Below are 22193 nucleotides of genomic sequence, written 5' to 3' on the forward strand. Positions count from 1 at the left end.
GGCTGGGTGCGAGGACTCATTCGTTTCCTCTGTGTAAAATCTGTAGAGAACCCTGTCACCATCGCTGCACTAGAAAGCATCGAGCGCCATGTTTATGAGGAATAACCACAGCGTGTGAAAATTTTCCTTTTTTTTTTGCTCTCGCCAACCAAAATCACCAAGAACAAAACCGGCGGAAAAAGAGGGGTATCAAACTCTTTAGAACCAATACGCAAACAGTTTAACCAAATAAGAACTCGCGTAAGATTGAACGCTCTTGTGTTTTTTTCTTAAAAAAAGAAAAAATACTGTTCTCATCAAATTTACCGTGAGATTTTTATTTATTTATTTATTTTTATCAACAGTCACACCAGCAACGTCTCAGTGAGACAACTCTCAGTCTTGTACTGTGTGGGGAAAAATGGCTTTTGAAAGCCTTTTCTCCAACCCCCCAACCCCAGTTGACAAAAATGATGTTCTAAACATGACAGAGTCTGAGCTTGCAGGGAACGAAAGGTCGAGTAACATTCTTATATATCAACCATTCTAAAATTTATTTTTAAAAATAAGTCTTAACATTGCCATTCTCTCTTTTTCTCTCTCTCTCTACCTGTTTTTAATTTTATTTTTTTTTTATTTTAATTTTTTCCGGAAAAAAAAATCAGTTCATGGGAGGTGAATACTCTACAATTCGTATTTCTCTCTCTCTCTCTCTCTTTGTCTGTACAGTAAATGTTTTGCTGGGTAGGGCTTTTTCCTGCCCTTAAAAAAAAAATCAACAGTTGAAACTTGTGCATGCTTGGCTTTTTAAAAAAAAATCATTGTCCTTTTTTTTAAAAAAAAGACACTGCTCATTGTGGTAAGTTTTATATCAAAATAGGGAGGGAAACATTTTTATTTACTTAGGAAACCATTTGATTTATACGTAGTAACGAGGTTAAATGTTTTGTCTATTTTTTGAGTCCGTGAAACCTCTTCTCGAACTCGGGGTGGATCCGATTTCATGCCGTCTCATCGGATTATATCCACCATTTTGGCAGTGAACCTTTATGTAAATCCATGGTGTGACCGACATGTTAACGTTCAGTTTGTTGCCACCACAGAAATACCCATGAGCACTGAACAAAGAAGTCCCTTTCCAAAAACTAATCGCAAAAAAAACAAGCACCATCACGTGGATTTTTAAAAAATCGGGAAAACCAAAACGATTCGAACATTCTCCTTTCACCTTGATTATTTTTAAATGATAATACAATGTTTACACCCAGACTTATTACATAAACTGGTCACAGGAATATTTATCGCAGCGCTGAAAAAAATAGCGTTCGTCGTTTTAGAGTAAAAGGACATTTACCTCAACAGACAACAGTAGCTCTATCAACCCGTTATTGAAAATGTAACTTCTTTAAATTCATTTCACTCTAAATAATGCGTGTTATTTGTTTAAATATATTTGTGGATGCTCTTTTGCTTTTAATCCTTCCCTGCACTCTGCACTTGGCAGTTGTTTGATACAGTTACTATTCAGTACATCACTTTGTCTTTGGTTAATACGTTAGTGCAGACTATTGGGACCTTGGCAACGTAGTCACAAAAGTAATTTAGTTTCTCTTCTCTTTCCCTTCTCCCCTTCCCACATATGTGAAGGCAGATATGAGGTTTACTGAGTAGTTTTGACGTTAGGCATGGATTTGGAATACTGAATCTTTTCCCAATGGGTTAGTGCTGTAACAGTATAGCTTCGCTGCAGTCATGTAGTAACCAGTAAATAGATTTGAACTTGAGATCCTTGTAGTATTTGATCATGGGCCATTGGTTTTGTGTAATGGCAGTTGATATTTAAATTTTTACTGAGATTAAATCTTGAAGCTGTGACAAAATCTATAATTGAGTTTTGCCATCTGCACACTCAGTCTTAAAAAAAAAAGTCACCTGCACTCCTTGGGTTACTAGCTTGCAAGGGTTACTGAACATAATGATGTGAGGGACTGGGTGGTGGGGCTGCATAAGATTCTGTGTTGATGGTGAATGTACTTTGATCTGATTATCCAGTGGTAATTCAACACCCCCACAGTTATGCCCAGCAAATCAGTTTCACAACTTGCCATGTTGGGATTTAAACTCTCAACCAGAAGTCATGAATTCAACCTCACCATGACAAGTTATTAATTGGGAATTTGATAAATCAGAAATTTCTACCATCAAAAAGGACCACGAAAACAGACAATTATAAAAAACCCATTGGTTTGCACATAGCTCAAGTCTTACACTTAACGCCTGCTGAGATGGCATAGTAAGCCACTTATTTGTCAAGATATTTAGGTTTGGGAAATGTATTTTGCCCACATTCCAAGACCAAAAAAACTATCTTTTTAAGCTCTCTTGAAATTGACATCAGTACTCAATATAACAAATGTTCATTTTTTTTATTTGCAAATGTTTCACTTTTAAAGGGGAAGCATTCTCTTTATGTAATCATTAACTGCAAAGTTAAATAGGAGTAAAGATAATTTGGGAGATCATTTTCTCTGTCACTATATTTCCTGCTCATATACTTGTAGCCAAATTGTTGATGGACATGTAGGAAGCCATTGTTTATTGAATTGGAATCATAGAAATTAAAGCACAGAATCGGGTCATCTGGTCTTTTGAGCCTGTGTGAATGCTAGCTTTTCAACGAGAGTTATGTAATTCTTTTTCGCTGGTCATTCCCATAGAATCATAGTCTGTTATGATGGACTGAAAGTAGTTAGAAAATCCTGTTAGATACTTGGGTTCAATCTAAAGTAGACATCTGTTACATATTGAAAATGCTTTGGAACTAGTGTGATTTGAATACAGATCTACTATAGGGATGCCTGGGAAATGATAAGCCTTTGTGTTTAAAATTGCAGTGTTAAGGGTTAATAGCTAGGTCTACACTGGCATAAACCTCATAAATTGTATTTGTCTTTGGAGTGAAGTGGTAGTGGAGCACACTAGAGTCTGAGTGTCTTGCACCATTGAGTTGAGAGACAGGATGGGTTTCCTTTCCATAATTCTTTAGTGGATAGTAACAAGTGCAGTCGAGCTACTTATTGAGAGAGAGGAAGAGTCACCATGAGGTGCGTTTGTAGACCCTAGTTAGTCTGGTGAACTAAAAATAAACTATTCTTGCCTTTCAAATAAAATTCTTTTGCGGTACAAATTTCCAACAGAGGCAGTTTTGCCTGAATATGTGCCTTATAAAAAGCAAGTGGTTGCAAAAACCTGTAATTAAAATTCCCCAGCCTTGATCCTTTGAGTATACTGCTGCACTACGACCTGGCTTGGAGGAATTGATATACCCATTTAGTGTAAGACATTTAAATATATTGTTGAAGTTACATGATGTGTTAATGGCAATTGGGCAGACAGTGGCCGAGCAGTAATGTCACTGAGCTAGTAATCCAGAGGCTCAGGCTACTAGCCTGGGAATACTGATTCAAATTCCACCATGACAGCTGGTGGAATTTAAATTCAATTAATTAATAAAATCTGAAATTGAAAGTTAGCCTCAGTAATGGTACCATGAAACTATCATTCCCATAAAAACCCATCTGGTTCACTAAAGGCCTGAAGGGAAGGAAATCTGCCATCCTTACCTGGTCTGGCCTTCATGTGACTCCAAACCCACAGCAGTCTGGTTGACTCTTAACTGCCCTCTGAAATGGCCACTCAGTTCAAGGGAAATTAGGGATGGGCAACAAATGCTGGCCCACAAAAAAAAGTTTTTAAAAAATTAAACATACTGGCATTGTGTTTTTCAATAATACCTACAAACATTACAATAGCACTTGATAAATTAAGGGGGCAGTGAATATAACATTTTTGTTGTAATAAAAATAATCAGTGCTGAGAACACTTGTAGGTCTTAATATGCAATCTTGAGAGTGCAGCAAAATAGTAATTTAAACTTTTACTTGCTGACCATTTATTCATTTGATTGTCCTTAAATGTTTTGCTACAGCTGTAATTCCTGGTTTTAAAGATTTTTGTATAATTTGTAATCTAAATTAAAATATGAGCCTAGTCATTAGCACAATACTAATGTATTTGTAGACATGGGCCCCCATCATTTGTCAGCATGTGTGGACTTCAACTTGGTTCCACCCCAAGTTTAGGCACAGATTTTTAGTATATTGTACTATTGCATGCATTAATATTGTCCAACCAAGTATAGCATTCTGCTTGTGGCCTGTTCATGCATGCTAATAATGTTCAGGGCCTACTGTTGCTGAGATTTTCTGTTTAGTAGCTTCCCTTTGCTTCTGAATAACAACTCATTTGTTCAAATCAAATATTTCCACTTAATTTAAGTATAATGCTGATTAAAAAGATTGTAAGCTTCTTTAAAAATTCAGGTTTTACCTTCAGTTTCAGAGTTGGTGTTGAGATAATCATCCAGGATTCTGCAACTTGACATGAATTGAGAAACCTCTGACCATAAGGTTGGATGGTGTGCTAAATGAAAATTAATCTTTGTTCGGTACAGTATATCACTTTAAACCTGAGGTTAAGGTACACTGTAGTAGCAGGTTGCAGCTTTATTTTGCTCCTGTGCTGTACCTGGTTGGGTATTTGCTCCATTCGCATACAAGATGTCAAAAGTGGGGAAAGTATAACCCAGCACCACTGACCTTATCTTGATGAACCCAAAGCTTTTCTTAAAATATCAACCTACGTAAGTCCCTGTAGATTTTATTGCATATACCAACTTGTTCCAGCTGCCTTTGTATAATTTGCTGCCAGGGGAGTAGAATCAGACTGCAAGTTCCCAGGAGCACTTAGCTACAGTCCCTAGGCTGCCCATATGGAAAACAGCTTATCACGGGTGTGCTGTGCTTTTAATTCTTCAATGAAGCAGTAAGGTCATAAACATTTTGATCCGCATGTTTTTAGCAAAGTTTACTGAATGCGTTCTTCCTTTATCACTACACTGATCAATTAAAAATGCTGATATACAATGCAAATACCGAAAGTTGAATGAAAAAATGTAGCATGTTTCCTATTGACTCATTTGATAAATCATTGCCCAGTGTGAAACTAAGTTATAGAGACGGCAAAGCCCTGTCCTTTGTATTTGATCTGTTGGTTGAGCTCAGTTAGGTGGTTCTTGAGGGGGCTACGTTTAGTCTCACTGCTCTTAACCTAGAAACGGGAGAAATAACTTCCTGCTGCTGATTGTTATTGCCACTATCCCGACTGGTAATTGGTCTCTTTAAACTCTGAGGACAGAATAAGATTTGTTAAAATCAATACCTCCCCAGACCCCTGCCCCCAGTGACTGACCTGACAAAAAACACTGTTATAGCTCATGTGAAGAGGGGTCACTTGAAAAGATAGTGGCGAATAGCCAGCACGTCTGGAACTGCAACAGGAGTCTGTATTTTCATGAGTACAGGAACCAGATATAGGAGGATCTTAACAAATGGAGTACAGAATTATAGAAACGAAAGGATTATAAGCACAAAACATGCTACTTCAAACTTGCACTCTTGCTCTTAAGCCGCTCACTTATTTTTATTTGTTCATGGGATGTGAGCATTGCTGACAAGACTGGTATTGTTTGCCCATCCCTAAGTGCCTTTGCGAAGGTGATGGTAAGCTGCCTTCTTGAACTGTTGCAGTCCAGTTGATGGAGGTACACCTGCTGTAGGGGATGGAGTTCCAGGGATTGAACCCAGCAACAGTGAAGAAACGGTGATATATTTCCAGGTCAGGATGGTGTGTGAATTGGAGGAGAACTTGCAGGTGGTGGTGTTCCCATACATCTGCTGGTTTGTCCTTCTTGGTGGTAGAGGTCATGGGTTTGGAAGGTGCTGTCGAAGGGGGCTTTGGCGAGTTGCTGCAGTGCATATTGTAGTTGGCACACACTGCTGGCACTGTGTGCAGGTGGTGGAGGGAGTGAATGTTTAAGCTGGTGGATGGGCTGCTGATCAAGTGTGGTTTGTCCTGCATGGTGTCGAACTTCTGGAGTGTTGTTGGAGCTGGACGCAACCAGGCAAGTGGAGAGTATTTCATCATACTCTTTACTTGTGCCTTACAGATGATGGCAGCCGTGTTTCAGCCACTGTAGGTCACATACTCTGGAATTTCTTCCGCTTCTCCATTTGGCTGATCTTAAAATGCACCGCTTGGATCAACTTTTTGGCTACTCCTAATACCTCCTAATACCTCCTTTGACTAGCTAAGGGGGAAATGGATATTTGATCCTGTACCATCCCAGCCTGTCTGGGTTTACTTTAGAATAGAGTACCAAGTACACCAGAATTATATTTTCTTTACTGGTTACTATCTTGGATACCTTTTAAGGTTTAACCTCAGTTGCTTTCCTTTTAGGGCTGAAGAACCCCAATTTATCCTGTCTTTCCTTATTAATTAGTCCTCTGAGATTAGGGGGTAAAATTAGTGGCTTTACTCTGGATTGCCTCCAGACAAATGTTTGGTGAGAAAACCTGGGTATAGTACTTGAGGTATGGTCTGACTAGAATACTGCACTGTCAGCATAATGACTTCAAACTTGAATTATACAGATTTAATATTATAGTTCTGAGTTTATTCTTATTTACTGTTCCGCAGTAACTGGGTATTTTGAGTTCATGGCCTACAAACACTCCTACCTCCTTTTCATCCTTAAGATAGTTCAACACATTATTTATTTTTACTACCATTCATTTATTTGTATTGAATTTTGTCTGCTATGTTTTACCAACTCAAATTTTTATATCATTTTGTAGGTCCGTGGCTAACTCACCAGATTTGACACACTCCCAGTTTAGTGTCAACTGTATGTTTATATAAATATAAGATGGTCAATAAATCTAATAAGTTCAGAAGAAAAAAGAAAGGCTTGCATTGAAATAGTGCCTTTCATGACCTTGGGACGTCCCGAAGTGCTTTACTGTTAGAGTACTTTTGAAGTGTATAGTCACTTTTGTAAAGCAGCAATAATAGGCACACAGCAAGCTCCCACAAACAGTAATGTGATGATGACCATAAACTGTTTCAGTGACGTGATTGAGGGATAAATATTGGCCAGGATACCTGGGAGAACGCCATTGCTATTCTTCAAAATAGTGTCATGGAATCTTTTACTTCCAGCTGAGAGAGCAATGGGTTTAACGCCTCATCTGACAGACGGCACCTCCAACTGTGCAGCACTCCGTCAGTACTGCACTGGAGTGTCGGCCTTGATTTTTGTGCACAAGTCTCGAGTGGGACTTGAACTCATAACTCCAAGAGTGGTCAGAATGTGGCATCTGCTACCACATGAAGTATGAGGTGCAAGGATGTAATTAAGGAGAAGCTAAATAAATACATGAGAAAAAAAGAAAAAGAAGGATATGTTGATAGGGTGAGGTGAATTCAGGTGGGAGGAGACTTATGTGGAGCATAAATTCTAGCACAGGAATGTTGGGCTGAATGGCCTGTTTCTATACTGTAAATTCTATGTAGGTGCTGAATCTAAGACATTGAAATAATTTAGACATAGAGCAATTGGTTCTTGTCTCTTTGCAAAAGCTATCTTATTCTCTTCTTTTATGCTGCTCTATCTGAATCCTGACCATCTCACTAGCGTGCAAGTTTTTTTTACTTCACTTGATGTCCTTCCACATTTTGTGTTACAAGCCCTTTTCTCCTGATGTCTGGGTCACCCTGCCCTTTTGAATGTTTTAATCTTCTAGTTTTTGATTCTCTTCCTAGCCATTGTTCATTTAGGAACTTGCCTCATTCCCCCATTGCATTGCTCAGACACTCCCAACCTGTTGTTCCTCCCTCTTCTGTTTGCTGTTTCTCAACATCAGCTGTTCTGTTCTCAGATTTCAAACTGAAGCTCGTTCTATTTTTAGGAATTTGCCAATCCAGGCTTCAAGATAGTCAGCCTGACTGTGATAAGAAGTGGGTGTTGCAACAGTCAGATTCCCTTTGAGCCCCCTCAACTGTCCTTGAAATGTATTATCAGCAGATTGTTTGTTCATTTCTTATAAATTTACATCCATAATGTGTCCATTATAAGTTTAGTATTTCCTAAGGTGAATGGATCAAAAATTGTGGGAACAGTTTTAGAAGCATATAAACACTTCTCAATTGGCAATTCTGTTTACCCCAGCAAAACTGAGTTTTGTTCCTTTTTCCCAGGATGATCATGATTCATTCCATTAATTGTTTTTATCTGGAGTTTATGAAATTGTATTGTTTTATTTAACAGAAACAGTTAGATATTTTAACATTCCCATTGGACTATTCTATCTAACACTGTGTTTGTACTGCAGATTTAGCACCACAGCTTTGCATCATTTGGGGCTGACACTGCATGGAAGATAATTCCAATGCAGTGTCAGATTAGGTCTGCAAATTGCTGAGGGTCTATTGGACCTCCTGGACTCTTTATAAACTTGCCTAGAGCTTATTTGAATGTTTTGAGTACAGCTGCCCTGGCTTTACTTTTAAAACTTTGGAAATGTAACCATCAGGACCAGATCTTTGTGCTACAGCTAGGCAGTATAAAAATAATGACTGCAAATGGATGCTTTAATTGCTTGATCTGAAATTGGTAAATACAAGTGGTATTGTTCTGAAAAGTGAATACGATTGACATTTCCTTCTGCAAAGGGTATGTCATCAGTTCAGATGGTCATATTGGATATTTGTTGGTTTAATCTTTGCACGTGATGGAAAATGTCACAAAAGAGTGGTCTAGTGAATGCTTATCAGTGGACTTTGTACAATGTAACAGGTATAGTGAATGACTAGATATTTTGGGGAATAATATTGAGATTACCACTTGGAATTTTTAAATTGGCCAAAACTCCTTGTAGCATGGAGTATGCTGGTGAACAGACATTTTGCTAGTTAGCTCTCAGAGTGCAGTTAATTTAAAACTTGTGTACTGCTTTAAAAATTGAATAGCCTATCGTAATGTAGGACTTTTAGCAGCAGTTAATATGTATTCATTAGCTCGTTGAGCTATATATTTTAACAGTTTTCTGTTTATTGCTCGGGAAGCTGTTGTCCTGAATGGTAGGTTTTGCATAATATTCATACATTATGTATCTTGTTTAATTATGTGTCCGTGTATATCTTGCCCAAGTGGCTATTATTTTAGTTAGCCTAGATGATAAATGCTGATAGGCTATCCGGCCACAGGGGCATCAACCAATTCTGAACCTGCCCTTATCTGTTCATGCGTGCAATGCCTCGAGAGGTTTCTGACAAGTGAGTTTCAATTAGTAAAATAAATGTTTACTCAGTTGTGCTGGTGGGCACAGTAGCTTCTCAGGCTACCTGTAGAATGCTTGCATTTGTTTACACCAGAATTTTTCCTGACTTTGAAGTTGGCAGTTCTGGTTTCTTGGCTGTTCTGTGCAATGTACCCATCCAGCTAAAAGGGTGATTAGCCTGTTCCCAGATCTCATGGAGTGGTCCAAAAATCAACTGTCATTAAGTGTGTCTGGTGAATTCCCTTTTACTAAATTCTCTGAGGACAGGTCTGCCTCACATAACTAGAAACACCAGTAGGCCAATCAACCCCATTAGGCTTGCTCCTCCTTTCAGTCAAATTATGGCTAATCTGCACTCCCAACTCCAATTTCCTATCTTTGCTCCATACTCCTTGATAAACTTACCTAACAAAAATCCATCTACATTCTTGTGGTTGGACAGCTAAGATTACTATGTGGAGACTAGCATTCCACCACTTACCATGAGATTAATGGTGTAGCACTGTCATACAGGCCCTATTATTAATTTGTGTACTTTGGGGGATAAAAGAGGCTGACACACTTTCCCAAATGTGAGTGAAATTGGTTTTCAGGAGTTATTTGATTATGTATTAACTATGCGCTAAATATCTGTCCTGGTAAATTTTATATATTCCATAATATTTGCTTTTATCAATGTGACTTGGCTTAAAAAATGTTTTAAATCCCTATCTTTACATTGTTATCCTCAAGCTAAGAGCAGGGTTTTGGCTGTAGGTTACTCCACAGCTGCTGTACACTGGGCATGGCTTTCACAGTTTCTGTTCCATATTTGGTCTTTTTGGCTTAGAAAAAGTAAAGCAAACAGAATCACAGGGCAAGTGCATTCTGATTCAAGGTTAAGAAGAACTATTTTAGACTGATATTGGGAAATATTTCTTTACACAGTGGGTGCTAAATATTTCATAGAAGAGTTGTTGAGGCTATGATATTGAACTCCTCTAAGATGCTGCAATTGGAAGAAATAGAGTTATTAATGATGTATGGGTGAGATCAAATTGGTTGAAAGGCTGTCATCCAAAATTATTTTGTAATCTTTCCAGTCTCTCTGTTTCTTAAAGTTTTGCTGGCCTCTAGTTTCGGACAGTAACAGGAAAATACATTTAGAGACTAAATAGGAAAAGAAAACCAAGGAAGGCTTGAGCAAGGAAGATGGAGAAATTGGAAGACAGCTGGATCAGATTGACAAATGAATTTATTAATAGAACAATTAATGTAACCTTTTAGTCGAGAGCATACCAGCCCTTTTCATTTAATGACTCTTGTAAATGGAGACCAAATAAGATTGGCCCATCTAATTTTGTAATTTCTAAAAACAGCATTATAGAAGAACTCTATTGGTGGATAGCTATAGTTTGACTTCTTTATGAATAATTAATCTGCTCTTGGGGATGAGGGAAGACAAAATAGAATCATATGATTTTAAAGTATAGATAAAGGCCCATTCAATCACATTGCCTCAGCCAACTCTGAGCTGTTCTATTCCCCTGTACTTTCCTCGTACTTTTTGTGATGCTGTTTTTCAAATATTTATCCACTTTTAAAAAAAAAAAATCAGTGAATTCAGGTTTCTCAACAGTTCTTAGTTGGGCCTTTCACATCCTAATAATCCTCTGCTCAAAAATTCTTCCAAGCTTCCTTGGTTCCTTTGGTGATAAATTTATGTCCTTCAATCAATACGCGAGTAAAAATAGCTTTTCTTGATTTATCTGTATCAAACCTTCATAATTTTGACTTACTCTGCTCCAATGAAGACAGCCCCATTTTCTCTAGTCTCTCAAATTCATGTGGTTCATCTTGGGTAAAAGCATCTGTGGTGAGGGAAACAGAGTTAACGTTTCAGGCTGATGGCTTTTCATCAGTTCTGATGTGAAGGCCATTGGCCTGAAATGTTAATTCTGTTTCTCTCACCACTGATGTGCTGCCAGACCCACTGAGTATTTCAAGCATTTTCTGTTTTCATTTCAGAATTCCAGCACCCACAGTATTTTGCTTTTGTATAATATAAGTAGCTCTTTTTTGAATCCTCTCCATGGCATTGACAGTCTTCCTAAACTAGACAACGCATTCTAGCTGGGTTCTAAACAGGATAGGTTTAGCATTGCCAGTTTGCTTTCATATACTGTCCCCTACTTATAAACCTAGAAACCTAAATCTTTTTCATTTTGTCAACTTGGCCTCAGACTTTCAGATTTGTGTATATGAACCCAAAAGTTTTTATGGCTCTACCTTCAATGTTTTACCATTTAGTGCATATGTTTTCTCCTTATTCTTCATCCAAGTAAATTTCAACTGATGGCTTTCTGCCCAATCTGTTAATTTGGCTGTTTCTGAAGTCACATGCACTTCACTATGATTGGAGTTAACTTTGTTTCTAATTTAAGTAGAATTGTCCAGAATTTGAGATGTTTTAGGATCGTGGGCATATAATTTCCCTGCTGTAAAATGTTATGGGCCGAATGGCGGCCTCCTATGTAAGTGACTCTGACTCTCCCACCTGAGCTCATGCCTGTTGTTCCCCTTCTGCAGCATCTTGCCATTTTCAATCATTATAAGTGGATGGTAAGTGTGTGGGTAATAGGAACATAGGAAGATAAGAACAGGAGTAGGCATTCAGCCCCTCGAGCCTGTCCCGCCTTTCAATTAGATCATGGCTGATCCGTGACCTAACTCCGTATACCTGCCTTTGGCCCATATCCCTTAATATCTTTGCTTAACAAAAATCTATCTATCTCAGATTTAAAATTAACAACTGTTCTAGCTTCAACTGCTGTTTGTGGGAGAGAGTTCCAAACCTCTACCACCCTTTGCATGAAGAAGTGCTTCCTAACATCTCTCCTGAACGGTCTGGTCCTAATTTTTAGACTATGCCCCTAGTTTTAGAATCTCCAACCAGTGGAAATAGCTTATCTAGCCTGTCTTTTCCTATTAATATCTTGAAGACTTCGATCAGATCACCCCTTAACCTTCTAAATTCTAGCGAAAACAGGCCTAATTTGTGTAATCTCTCCTCGTAACTTAACCCCTGTAGTCCAGGTATCATTCTAGTAAACCTACATTGCACTCCCTCCAAGGCCAATATATCCTTCCTACGGTGTGGTGCCCAGAACTGCGCTCAGTACTCCAAGTGGGGTCTAACCAGGCTTTTGTACAGCTGCAGCATAACCTCTGTGTCTTTATACTCCAATCCTCTAGATATAAAGGCTAGCATTCCATTAGCCTTTTTGATTATTTTCTGGACTTGCTCGTGGCATTGTAAAGATCTAATGGTTGTAATAATAGAGATTCAGCTGTTGTATTTAAAAGTAATGCTTTGCGATTCTAAGTTATGGCATTATCTATCTCTGTTAACTAAATTGCAGCATAACTTGGCACATCCCGTTATATTTCGTTAAGTAGTCTGTAATGACTTGAGTATCTTGTCAGCTGGAGGAAACCACATAATTTCTGTCACTTCCAGAAAACATCCTAGCAACCCAAGCAAGAAATAATTGGAAACTTGAAACGTTAAAATCAACATTTCTTTTATCCCGGCTAATTTTATTCTGTCATGAGTATGTTATGGAATTGCATTAAGCAATAAATCAAGTGTTAGTAACTTGGTAACTGACCGCCATCAACCAGATGAAAAATAACAAAGCTCCCAGAACCGATGGAATTCCACCCAAAGCCTTGAAGCATGGTGGCCCTGTCCTATACACCAAGCTCCATGAGTTTTTCACAGCTTGCTGGGAACAGAGCAGGATTTCACGGGATCGTTGTGATGTTATCACCTTGTACAAAAACAAAGGAGAAAAATCAGACAGCTCCAACAACCGTGGGATCACCCTCCTTTCTATTGCTGGGAAGATCCTGGCTGGAATACTTCTGAACAGGCTTGTGCCTACCATTGCGGAAGAAAACTTCCCAGAGAGCCACTGTGGTTTCAGAGCAAATAGAGGCACCAAGACATGGTATTTGCAATCAGACAATGACAAGAAAAGTGTCGTGAGCAAAACAAAGGCCTGTACGTCACTTCCGTAGACCTCACCAAGGCATTTCACACTGTGAGCAGAGATGGACTTTGGAAAATCCTTGTAAAACATGGTTCCTGGCAATGGTGAAGCAGTTTCATGAAAATCAGTACGGACAAGTCCAGCAAAACGGCGACCACTCGAGTCCCTCCCGGATCTCCAATGGCGTGAAGTAGGGATGTGTGCTGACCCCAACTTTATTCACCATCTTTTTTAGCATGATGCTGCAGAAGGCAACAGAACACCTCAAGGAGGGAATTTATGTACACTTCTGGGCTGCTGGAGGTCTTTTCAACCTCGGGCGTCTTCAGGCTCACACAAAGACACACAAACTCATCCGTGACCACCTTTTCGCCGATGACTGTGCTCTCCTGGCCCACTGTCAGTCAGACCTGCAACATATAACAATACATTTTTCTGAGACAGCAAAACTTTTTGGACTAAAAATCAGTTTAAAGAAAACTGAAATCCTGCATCTGCATCAGCCTGCACCCCAAGAAGAATATAGACTATCAAGCATTGTCATTAAGGGAACCAAGCTGAATGCTGTCAAGCAGTTTACTTATTTAGGGAGTGTCATCTCGTTTGATGCCACCAAAGACAAGGAAGTGGACAATAGGCTCTCAAAAGCAAAAAGTGCACTTGGCAGACTCTAAAAACGAGTGTGGAGTAAAAACAGCTTCAGAGCACAGGCCAAACTCAATGTACAAAGCTGTAATCCTCACCATCCTTCTGGAATTCTCTACCACAGAAAGCAGTTGAGGCCAAATCATTAAATATATTGAAGAAAGAGTTAGACATAGTTCTTAGGGCTTAAGGGTTATGGGGTGAAAGCGGGAACAGGGTACTGAGTTTGGATGATCAGCCAAGATTGTATTGAATGGCGGTGCAGGCTTGAAGGGCCGAATGGCCTACTATGTTTCTATGTATGGCCCCAAGTCATGGGTCTTATCCTACCGTCATGTACGCCTTCTAAAGTACTTCCATCAGTCCTGCCTCCACAGCATCCTCAAGATCCGCTGGCAGGACTGCATCACAAACATTGCATGCTGGAAACAGCCAACATCACCAGCATCAAGGCCATCCTCCTGCAAAGCCAACTGCGTTGGGTGGATCACGTTGCCCAGATGGACGACAGTCGCCTGCCCAAGATCATGTTGTATGGAGAGCTGACCATGGGTAAAAGGAACAGAGGGGCCCCATGCAGACCCTTGAAGGACTTCCTGAAGAAGTCCCTCTCTATGTGTCACATCGACAATTTCCAGTGGGAAGCGCAGGCCATAGATTGTGATGCCTGGAGATGCTACATCAGGAGGGCTACAGACGCCTTTGAGACTGAGCGAAAAACCAGCATGAAAGAGCAAAGGAGAAGTATAGATCCATTTGCTCCAGCAGCGACTACACCTTCACTTGCACCTGCTGTGAGAGAATCCGCCAGTTTTGGATAGGCCTGACTAGCCACCAGCGGGCCTGCAACTGATGAGTACAACCTTCCCAAAGTCTTCGGGAAGAAATGCCAACAAGTAATGTTGCAAGTAGGCATTATTCATGTGCGTGTTCATAGGCTACTTACTGACTGCAGGGAAGTTGCAGTCATCTTGTTCCTGTCCTTGTCCATTGTCCATACTGGCAGAATGTTAGTTCCAAAATCACAGTAAGAATCCTGTTGCGAGGTTTAGGAGTGTCGGCTAGATGGACCAATGGCATCCATCAGAATTAGTTAAATTAAGTGTGTTAATTTGAATGATTATTGTATTTAGGTTGCAGGCAAATTAAATTGCCAACAGATTTCTCCAAGTGACTCATTGAGTCAGTGCACTATTGTTGAGATGCTGAGTTTGCTGCCTGGACTGAGATGATTGAAATTGGGAAAGGAGTGGAAGGCTATGATTAGCTGTAGATCTCTGGGTAGGGGGAATAATCTGCCATGGTTCCTGCTCCTAGTTATTGAGACCTTTGGCGACAATCTAACCATCTTAGTTGACATTTGTTGATGAGGCTTACAGAAAGAATGGCTACTTGGGCATGGTACTCGATGATGGCAAGCAACTGTGAATCTGTAAGCAACAATAAGTTGATGTCTTTGAGGAGGGAGAAATACTGCACTTCAGATTCATTTGTCTGAGAGTGATTGGCAGTCACAAGATTGGTGTTAGTTCACTCTTAAGTTTGTATTTTTAGCAGCAGAGCAGTAGCTGGAAGCATGCTACAGTTTGAATCCAGTAAACTGCTTGTGCTATTTATGAAGTCATTGGACTTTATATTTTTCTGTAGTCTATAACACTTATTTATGGACAGCTTTTTTGATTTTTATAGATAGGGAGAGTTTACAGCTTTTTAAAAAAAAAAGTTTTGTTGTGGAGAATTTTTGAACCATAACCAAGCTTTAATAATCTGTCTAATTTAAGGTCTCCCTTTTTCAAGCTTGATTGGCCAAGAATGATGTGACTTTTCAAATATTGGTGAATTTTAAGCAGTTTGATTAGCCACTAGTATCTATTTTAATCATGTCCCTTTCTAGTAATCTTAGTTGCTGATTAGCTCTTAGCTGACAATTGCTATATATCTGCATTCATGCTAGCAAAAACATATTTGGGTGGGATTTTGTGAGCATGAGAGAATTAACTGATTTCTATGCAAGCTTTAGCTTTCCATTATCCAACCATGATCCTTTCTTTGTTTGGCCACAAGGCAAACAAAACCACTCTAGGACTATGCTGGAAAACAGAGGTAACCTCTGGTGGTTTTTCTCCACTGCCATACTCCTCCTCAAACCCCTCTTCCCAGCTGCCCACACCCTTGCTTCCAACATCAAATGCGAGGAGCTCATGAATTTCTTTGCCACAAAGATAGAAACCATCAATTCAGCTGCCTTGGCTGTTCCCCGTTCTCCTTGTCCACAAAGCTAAACCTTCTTCTGTAAAAACCTCCTTTCCACTCTCCGCATCTCTTTCTTTCTAGTTTCATCTTCTGCTTCTCATGATCTCTCTTAAGCTCATCTTATCCAAAAGGTCCACCTCCTGCCTCCTCGTCCCTATTCTCACTAAACTGCTAAACACCCACCTCCCTGGCCCTCATGCCAGCTGACATCCTGAAGCATTGTCCCACTTCCTTTCAGTACCACCCTCTATCACACTATCCTTGCGAAGTACTGCGACAATGATGTATTACCCCTCTTTGGGTGGTTTCATAACTAAATAGTAAAATATTTTTAGAACATTACTAATGTCACCACAAGTGATATGCTAACAAGGTAGTAGAATGGTTTTCCCATTTATAATTTGAACTGCATTGTCCAGGAGAACTGTTGATCAGAGGCCTCAATTTGCTTGTTTGTTTTCCATGGGGTGCATGTCACGTCATCAGCTGTAGTACATAGGATCGTGCGCATATCTTACAGCACCCAGATCAAAGTGTGCAATCGAGATCTATGGTCACTAACCAACCTAAGCCAAAATTCATAATTGCAAAGAATAAATGGGTTAGGAAGGTCATGACGAATTTTGATTTGATCCTTTTCCAGACAAGGCGAAGGGGATAATTAACATTTAAAAAGTGATTGCAGTAGTATTGTATGGCATTTAATGTCATTGATCTTGATTTAGATGTGCACTTCTCTCTTGACCCACATACTGAGCAAAGTATAGATTCCAGAAACTGTGAAAATGAACTGAGGCATACATTTTAATAGTGAAATTCAAGATACTGTGTGTGAGCTACCTCATTCGAATGGATGGTGTGCTGTAACTGTACTTAACGGTTAACAAATTAAACTTTTGAAAACCACTGAGCCTTTATAGTCTTCAGAACTTCAACCCAGGAGTTCCGACTATCACCATTGTTCTGCTTAGATGTGATAGTGATCAGCAAAAGTATCCCATCACATCTGTCTTTAGTACATGTTGCTTGACAGCAGAAGGGAAACAGGAAAGTGTCCTCGGTTATACATGAGTTCTTAAGAACAGACAATCACCCTTTGTCCAGGAAAGCCTTTCCTTTTTTTTTATCTCAACCCTGCTTATACTATTTTCATCACATCCCTTAACACCTGCACCACCCTGACTTCTCTAGAAATGCATCGTTACTTCTTGAGTCAATTTACTAAGATTGGCTTCAATAATATTCCCTAATGACTTTGATTCACAAACTTATATATTACCCATAACGTTGCACACTAGGTGACTTCTTCAGGTCAAGTGGTGTAAGAGGTGGTAGTGGTGGGAGCGGGGGTGGTGAAATGTAATTTAATCCTAATTTTAAAGTGGTGCATTCTGTCCTGTTACATTTTTATTATAAGCTCCTAGTTATAATGGAAACTGGGTATGTAAATGTATTACACTATAATTATAGGTACAGTTTCCGTTATAAATGTGGACATATTCTGGCAAAGTTGATCAGGAGTCCATGCAGGCCTAAGATTTTTAACATGGCATTTTTTTTCTTTGTTTGAAAGAAATTTTTCTTGACCTATCTTTCAAATTTTGATTTGATTTCCTCTGATCCCTGAATGCTTTAATGGTCCCTCAAATTATTCTTCCAAAGAGAGCAATGAAAATGCATTAGTCATGTAATTCTGGTACCAGGAAATAAATTGCCTTAGATGTTTCCCTCTTTACTCTTCCAATGGCAAGAATATCCTGGCTACATTTAGGTGGGTTTGACCAATATCAACAGCAATACTGTAGCTCTTTTGATTTGTATCCAATACGGTACATGTATATTTACAGCAGCTGAATGCTAACCAACAATGTCTTTGGATCACTTTCATAGCTGGGATAGTTGGTGCTTGGAAACTTTGAGGAGGGAAAACAGAGGAAGTAAATATGAAATGAATGTCTGTGGACTGCAGGAAAGCATCTGCGTTTTCATAGTTATTGAAGGAGTCGCTGTATCTTTTTAAAAAAAAACCTTGATCGCATACCACTGTTCCACTAAACAGGTATACCCTCTTTTAGTTTCTTATATCCCTACTAACATCCATATTGAACAGAATCTTTCCTAAGTACCCAAACCTTTCTGAATGTTTTGAGGCCAGCAATCCTTTTTAAAGGATGATGTTGCTAAGTTTCTGGAAAAGATTGTTTTTATAATGGTGTATGATTGTTTTAGATTGTAACCATTCTTTTTCTTTTGGGCCTCCTTATCTCGAGAGACAATGGATACGCGCCTGGAGGTGGTCAGTGGTTTGTGAAGCAGCGCCTGGAGTGGCTATAAAGGCCAATTCTGGAGTGACAGGCTCTTCCACAGGTGCTGCAGAGAAATTTGTTTGTTGGGGCTGTTGCACAGTTGGCTCTCCCCTTGCGCCTCTGTCTTTTTTCCTGCCAACTACTAAGTCTCTTCGACTCGCCACAATTTAGCCCTGTCTTTATGGCTGCCCGCCAGCTCTGGCGAATGCTGGCAACTGACTCCCACGACTTGTGATCAATGTCACACGATTTCATGTCGCGTTTGCAGACGTCTTTATAACGGAGACATGGACGGCCGGTGGGTCTGATACCAGTGGCGAGCTCGCTGTACAATGTGTCTTTGGGGATCCTGCCATCTTCCATGCGGCTCACATGGCCAAGCCATCTCAAGCGCCGCTGACTCAGTAGTGTGTATAAGCTGGGGATGTTGGCCGCTTCAAGGACTTCTGTGTTGGAGATATAGTCCTGCCACCTGATGCCAAGTATTCTCCGAAGGCAGCGAAGATGGAATGAATTGAGACGTCGCTCTTGGCTGGCATACGTTGTCCAGGCCTCGCTGCCGTAGAGCAAGGTACTGAGGACACAGGCCTGATACACTCGGACTTTTGTGTTCCGTGTCAGTGCGCCATTTTCCCACACTCTCTTGGCCAGTCTGAACATAGCAGTGGAAGCCTTACCCATGCGCTTGTTGATTTCTGCATCTAGAGACAGGTTACTGGTGATAGTTGAGCCTAGGTAGGTGAACTCTTGAACCACTTCCAGAGCGTGGTCGCCAATATTGATGGATGGAGCATTTCTGACATCCTGCCCCATGATGTTCGTTTTCTTGAGGCTGATGGTTAGGCCAAATTCATTGCAGGCAGACGCAAACCTGTCGATGAGACTCTGCAGGCATTCTTCAGTGTGAGATGTTAAAGCAGCATCGTCAGCAAAGAGGAGTTCTCTGATGAGGACTTTCCGTACTTTGGACTTCGCTCTTAGACGGGCAAGGTTGAACAACCTGCCCCCTGATCTTGTGTGGAGGAAAATTCCTTCTTCAGAGGATTTGAACGCATGTGAAAGCAGCAGGGAGAAGAAAATCCCAAAAAGTGTGGGTGCGAGAACACAGCCCTGTTTCACACCACTCAGGATAGGAAAGGGCTCTGATGAGGAGCCACCATGTTGAATTGTGCCTTTCATATTGTCATGGAATGAGGTGATGATACTTAGTAGCTTTGGTGGACATCCGATCTTTTCTAGTAGTCTGAAGAGACCACGTCTGCTGACGAGGTCAAAGGCTTTGGTGAGATCAATGAAAGCAATGTAGAGGGGCATCTGTTGTTCACGGCATTTCTCCTGTATCTGACGAAGGGAGAACAGCATGTCAATAGTCGATCTCTCTGCACGAAAGCCACACTGTGCCTCAGGGTAGACGCGCTCGGCCAGCTTCTGGAGCCTGTTCAGAGCGACTCGAGCAAAGACTTTCCCCACTATGCTGAGCAGGGAGATTCCACGGTAGTTGTTGCAGTCACCGCGGTCACCTTTGTTTTTATAGAGGGTGATGATGTTGGCATCGCGCATGTCCTGGGGTACTGCTCCCTCGTCCCAGCACAGGCATAGCAGTTCATGTAGTGCTGAGAGTATAGCAGGCTTGGCACTCTCGATTATTTCAGGGGTAATGCTGTCCTTCCCAGGGGCTTTTCCGCTGGCTAGGGAATCAATGGCATCACTGAGTTCCGATTTGGTTGGCTGTATGTCCAGCTCATCCATGACTGGTAGAGGCTGGGCTGCATTGAGGGCAGTCTCAGTGACAGCATTCTCCCTGGAGTACAGTTCTAGGTAGTGCTCAACCCAGCGGTCCATCTGTTTGCGTTGGTCAGTGATTATGTCCCCCGATTTAGATTTGAGGGGGGTGATCTTCTTGATGGTTGGCCCAAGAGCTCTCTTCATGCCATCATACATTCCTCTGATGTTTCCGGTGTCTGAGGCCAGCTGAATATGACTGCATAGGTGTTGCCAGTAGTCGTTTGCGCAACGCCTAGCTGTTCTTTGTGCAGTACTTCTGGCTGCTTTAAGTGCTGCGGATGTTAAATCGCTGGGGGCTTTCTTGTAGTTCAAAAGTGCAATGCGCTTAGCGGCTATGACAGGTTCCAGCTCTTCATTATGAGATTGAAACCAGTCTGCATTTCTCTTCGCACTTTTGCCGTAGGTGGTCAAAGCTGACTCATAGATGGCGTCTCTGATGTGGGCCCACTTGGTCTCAGCATCCCCTGTGGGAGTGTTTTGAAGGGCTGTTACAAGTGAATTTAGAAATTTTTGTAACAGCTGTGGGTGAGAAATTCTGCTCGTGTTGATGCGCGGGTGGCCCTTCTGCTTGGAATGATGCAACTTCTTTGGTCTGAGTCTAACCTTGCTGCACACCAGGGAGTGGTCGGTGTCGCAGTCCGCACTGTGGAAGCTGCGTGTGATTTGAACACTGTTTAAGGCGGCTCGCCTTGTGACAATGAGGTCTAGCTGGTGCCAACGACGTGATCTTGGGTGCCTCCATGAAACCTGGTGACAGGGTTTAGTGTGAAAGAACGAGTTGGTGATGCAGAGGTTATGATAGGTACACAACTCAAGCAGTCTCTGCCCGTTCTCATTCATCCTTCCAACGCCATAGCGCCCAAGGCAGGAGGGCCATGAGTCATGGTCGGCCCCAACCCTGGCATTAAAGTCCCCCAGCAGGAATAGGTGTTCGGTGTTGGGGATGCTGCTAATGTTATGGAGTTGTTCATATACTGGTCTTTAGCTTCAGGTGCGGAACAGAGTGTTGGAGCATAGATGCTGAGTAGGTGTACTGGACCAGAGGTGGTGAGCAGTCGGATGGACAGTATGCGTTCCGAGCCATTTGAGGGAGGCTCTATCATGCTGAGCAAGGAGTTTCTGATGGCGAAGCCCACTCCATGCTGTCTTGGTTCTTCAGGATCCCTGCCCTGCCAGAAGAAGGTGTAGTCTTGCTCTGCTAGAGAGCCACTCGCGGGGAGGCGAGTCTCCTGAAGTGCTGCAATGTCCACATTGAGTCTACTGAGCTCGTTGTTAATGATGGCGGTCTTCCGAGAATCGTTGATTTGTGTAAGGTCTTCCGACAGGCCAGGACACATAGTTCTGACGTTCCAGCTTGCAAAGCGAAGGGCTGGTACCTTCTTTCCTTTTTTCATGTTGTTTGGTGCGGTGTATCAGTCCACCTTTCGGGCAATGACCCTGAGCTCCAAGCACCCATTGAAGCAGGCAGACTGTGGCGGGACAGAACCTTATTGACCGGGGGCTGCCCGGTTTGAGGCAGGCGGTAGCTGTCCAGTGAGGTGCAATGACCTCTCCCACCGACAAAGGCAACCCGTGGCGCCCAGTTTCTACGCCAATTTATCTGGACTTATAACCCGTAACTGCTGCCTTCCGTGTTGTTTCAGTCGCTGTGAGGCAACTATGGAGTGACCTCTCCATGGCGCATGCCTGGGCAAATTTATGGAGGTTGAGAGTTGCCCAGTCGTCAAAACCCCCCTCTCAGCCTTTCTGGTGGGGTCCAAAGGAGTGCAGGACACGACGTTTGGCACCAGTATGGCTGCAGGAACTGCCGGAAACATGCCAAAGGTGACACATGACCGCCTACGGGGTTCCGCTCCGGATTTTCTGTTAGGGTTTACTCCCTTAGCCTTGGTCTCTCCCGAGACGCCCACAAGGCAGTGGGGTTGTTGGGGCCCCTACACAGGTGTAGG

The 22193-nt window shown here is 41.4% G+C and overlaps 1 protein-coding gene across 2 annotated transcripts in view; it reads left to right on the forward strand.

Annotated features, from left to right (window-relative positions):
* The first annotated feature begins 19 nt into the window (after window positions 1–19).
* The window catches only part of LOC137364356 (zinc finger CCCH domain-containing protein 6), a 68530-nt gene continuing 46356 nt past the window's right edge, over window positions 20–22193 (forward strand). The window contains exons 1-2 of one of the 2 annotated variants that reach the window (XM_068027616.1): window positions 20–240; window positions 345–495. In XM_068027616.1, the coding sequence (XP_067883717.1) occupies window positions 401–495 (95 nt within the window). In that variant the 5' untranslated portion in view covers window positions 20–240; window positions 345–400. Of the gene's footprint in view, window positions 496–22193 lie in introns of both variants that reach the window. The other variant, XM_068027617.1, reaches the window with a different exon arrangement.

The sequence above is a fragment of the Heterodontus francisci genome, chromosome 3, assembly GCF_036365525.1.
Source record: "Heterodontus francisci isolate sHetFra1 chromosome 3, sHetFra1.hap1, whole genome shotgun sequence".
In the NCBI taxonomy this organism is placed as follows: domain Eukaryota; kingdom Metazoa; phylum Chordata; class Chondrichthyes; order Heterodontiformes; family Heterodontidae; genus Heterodontus; species Heterodontus francisci.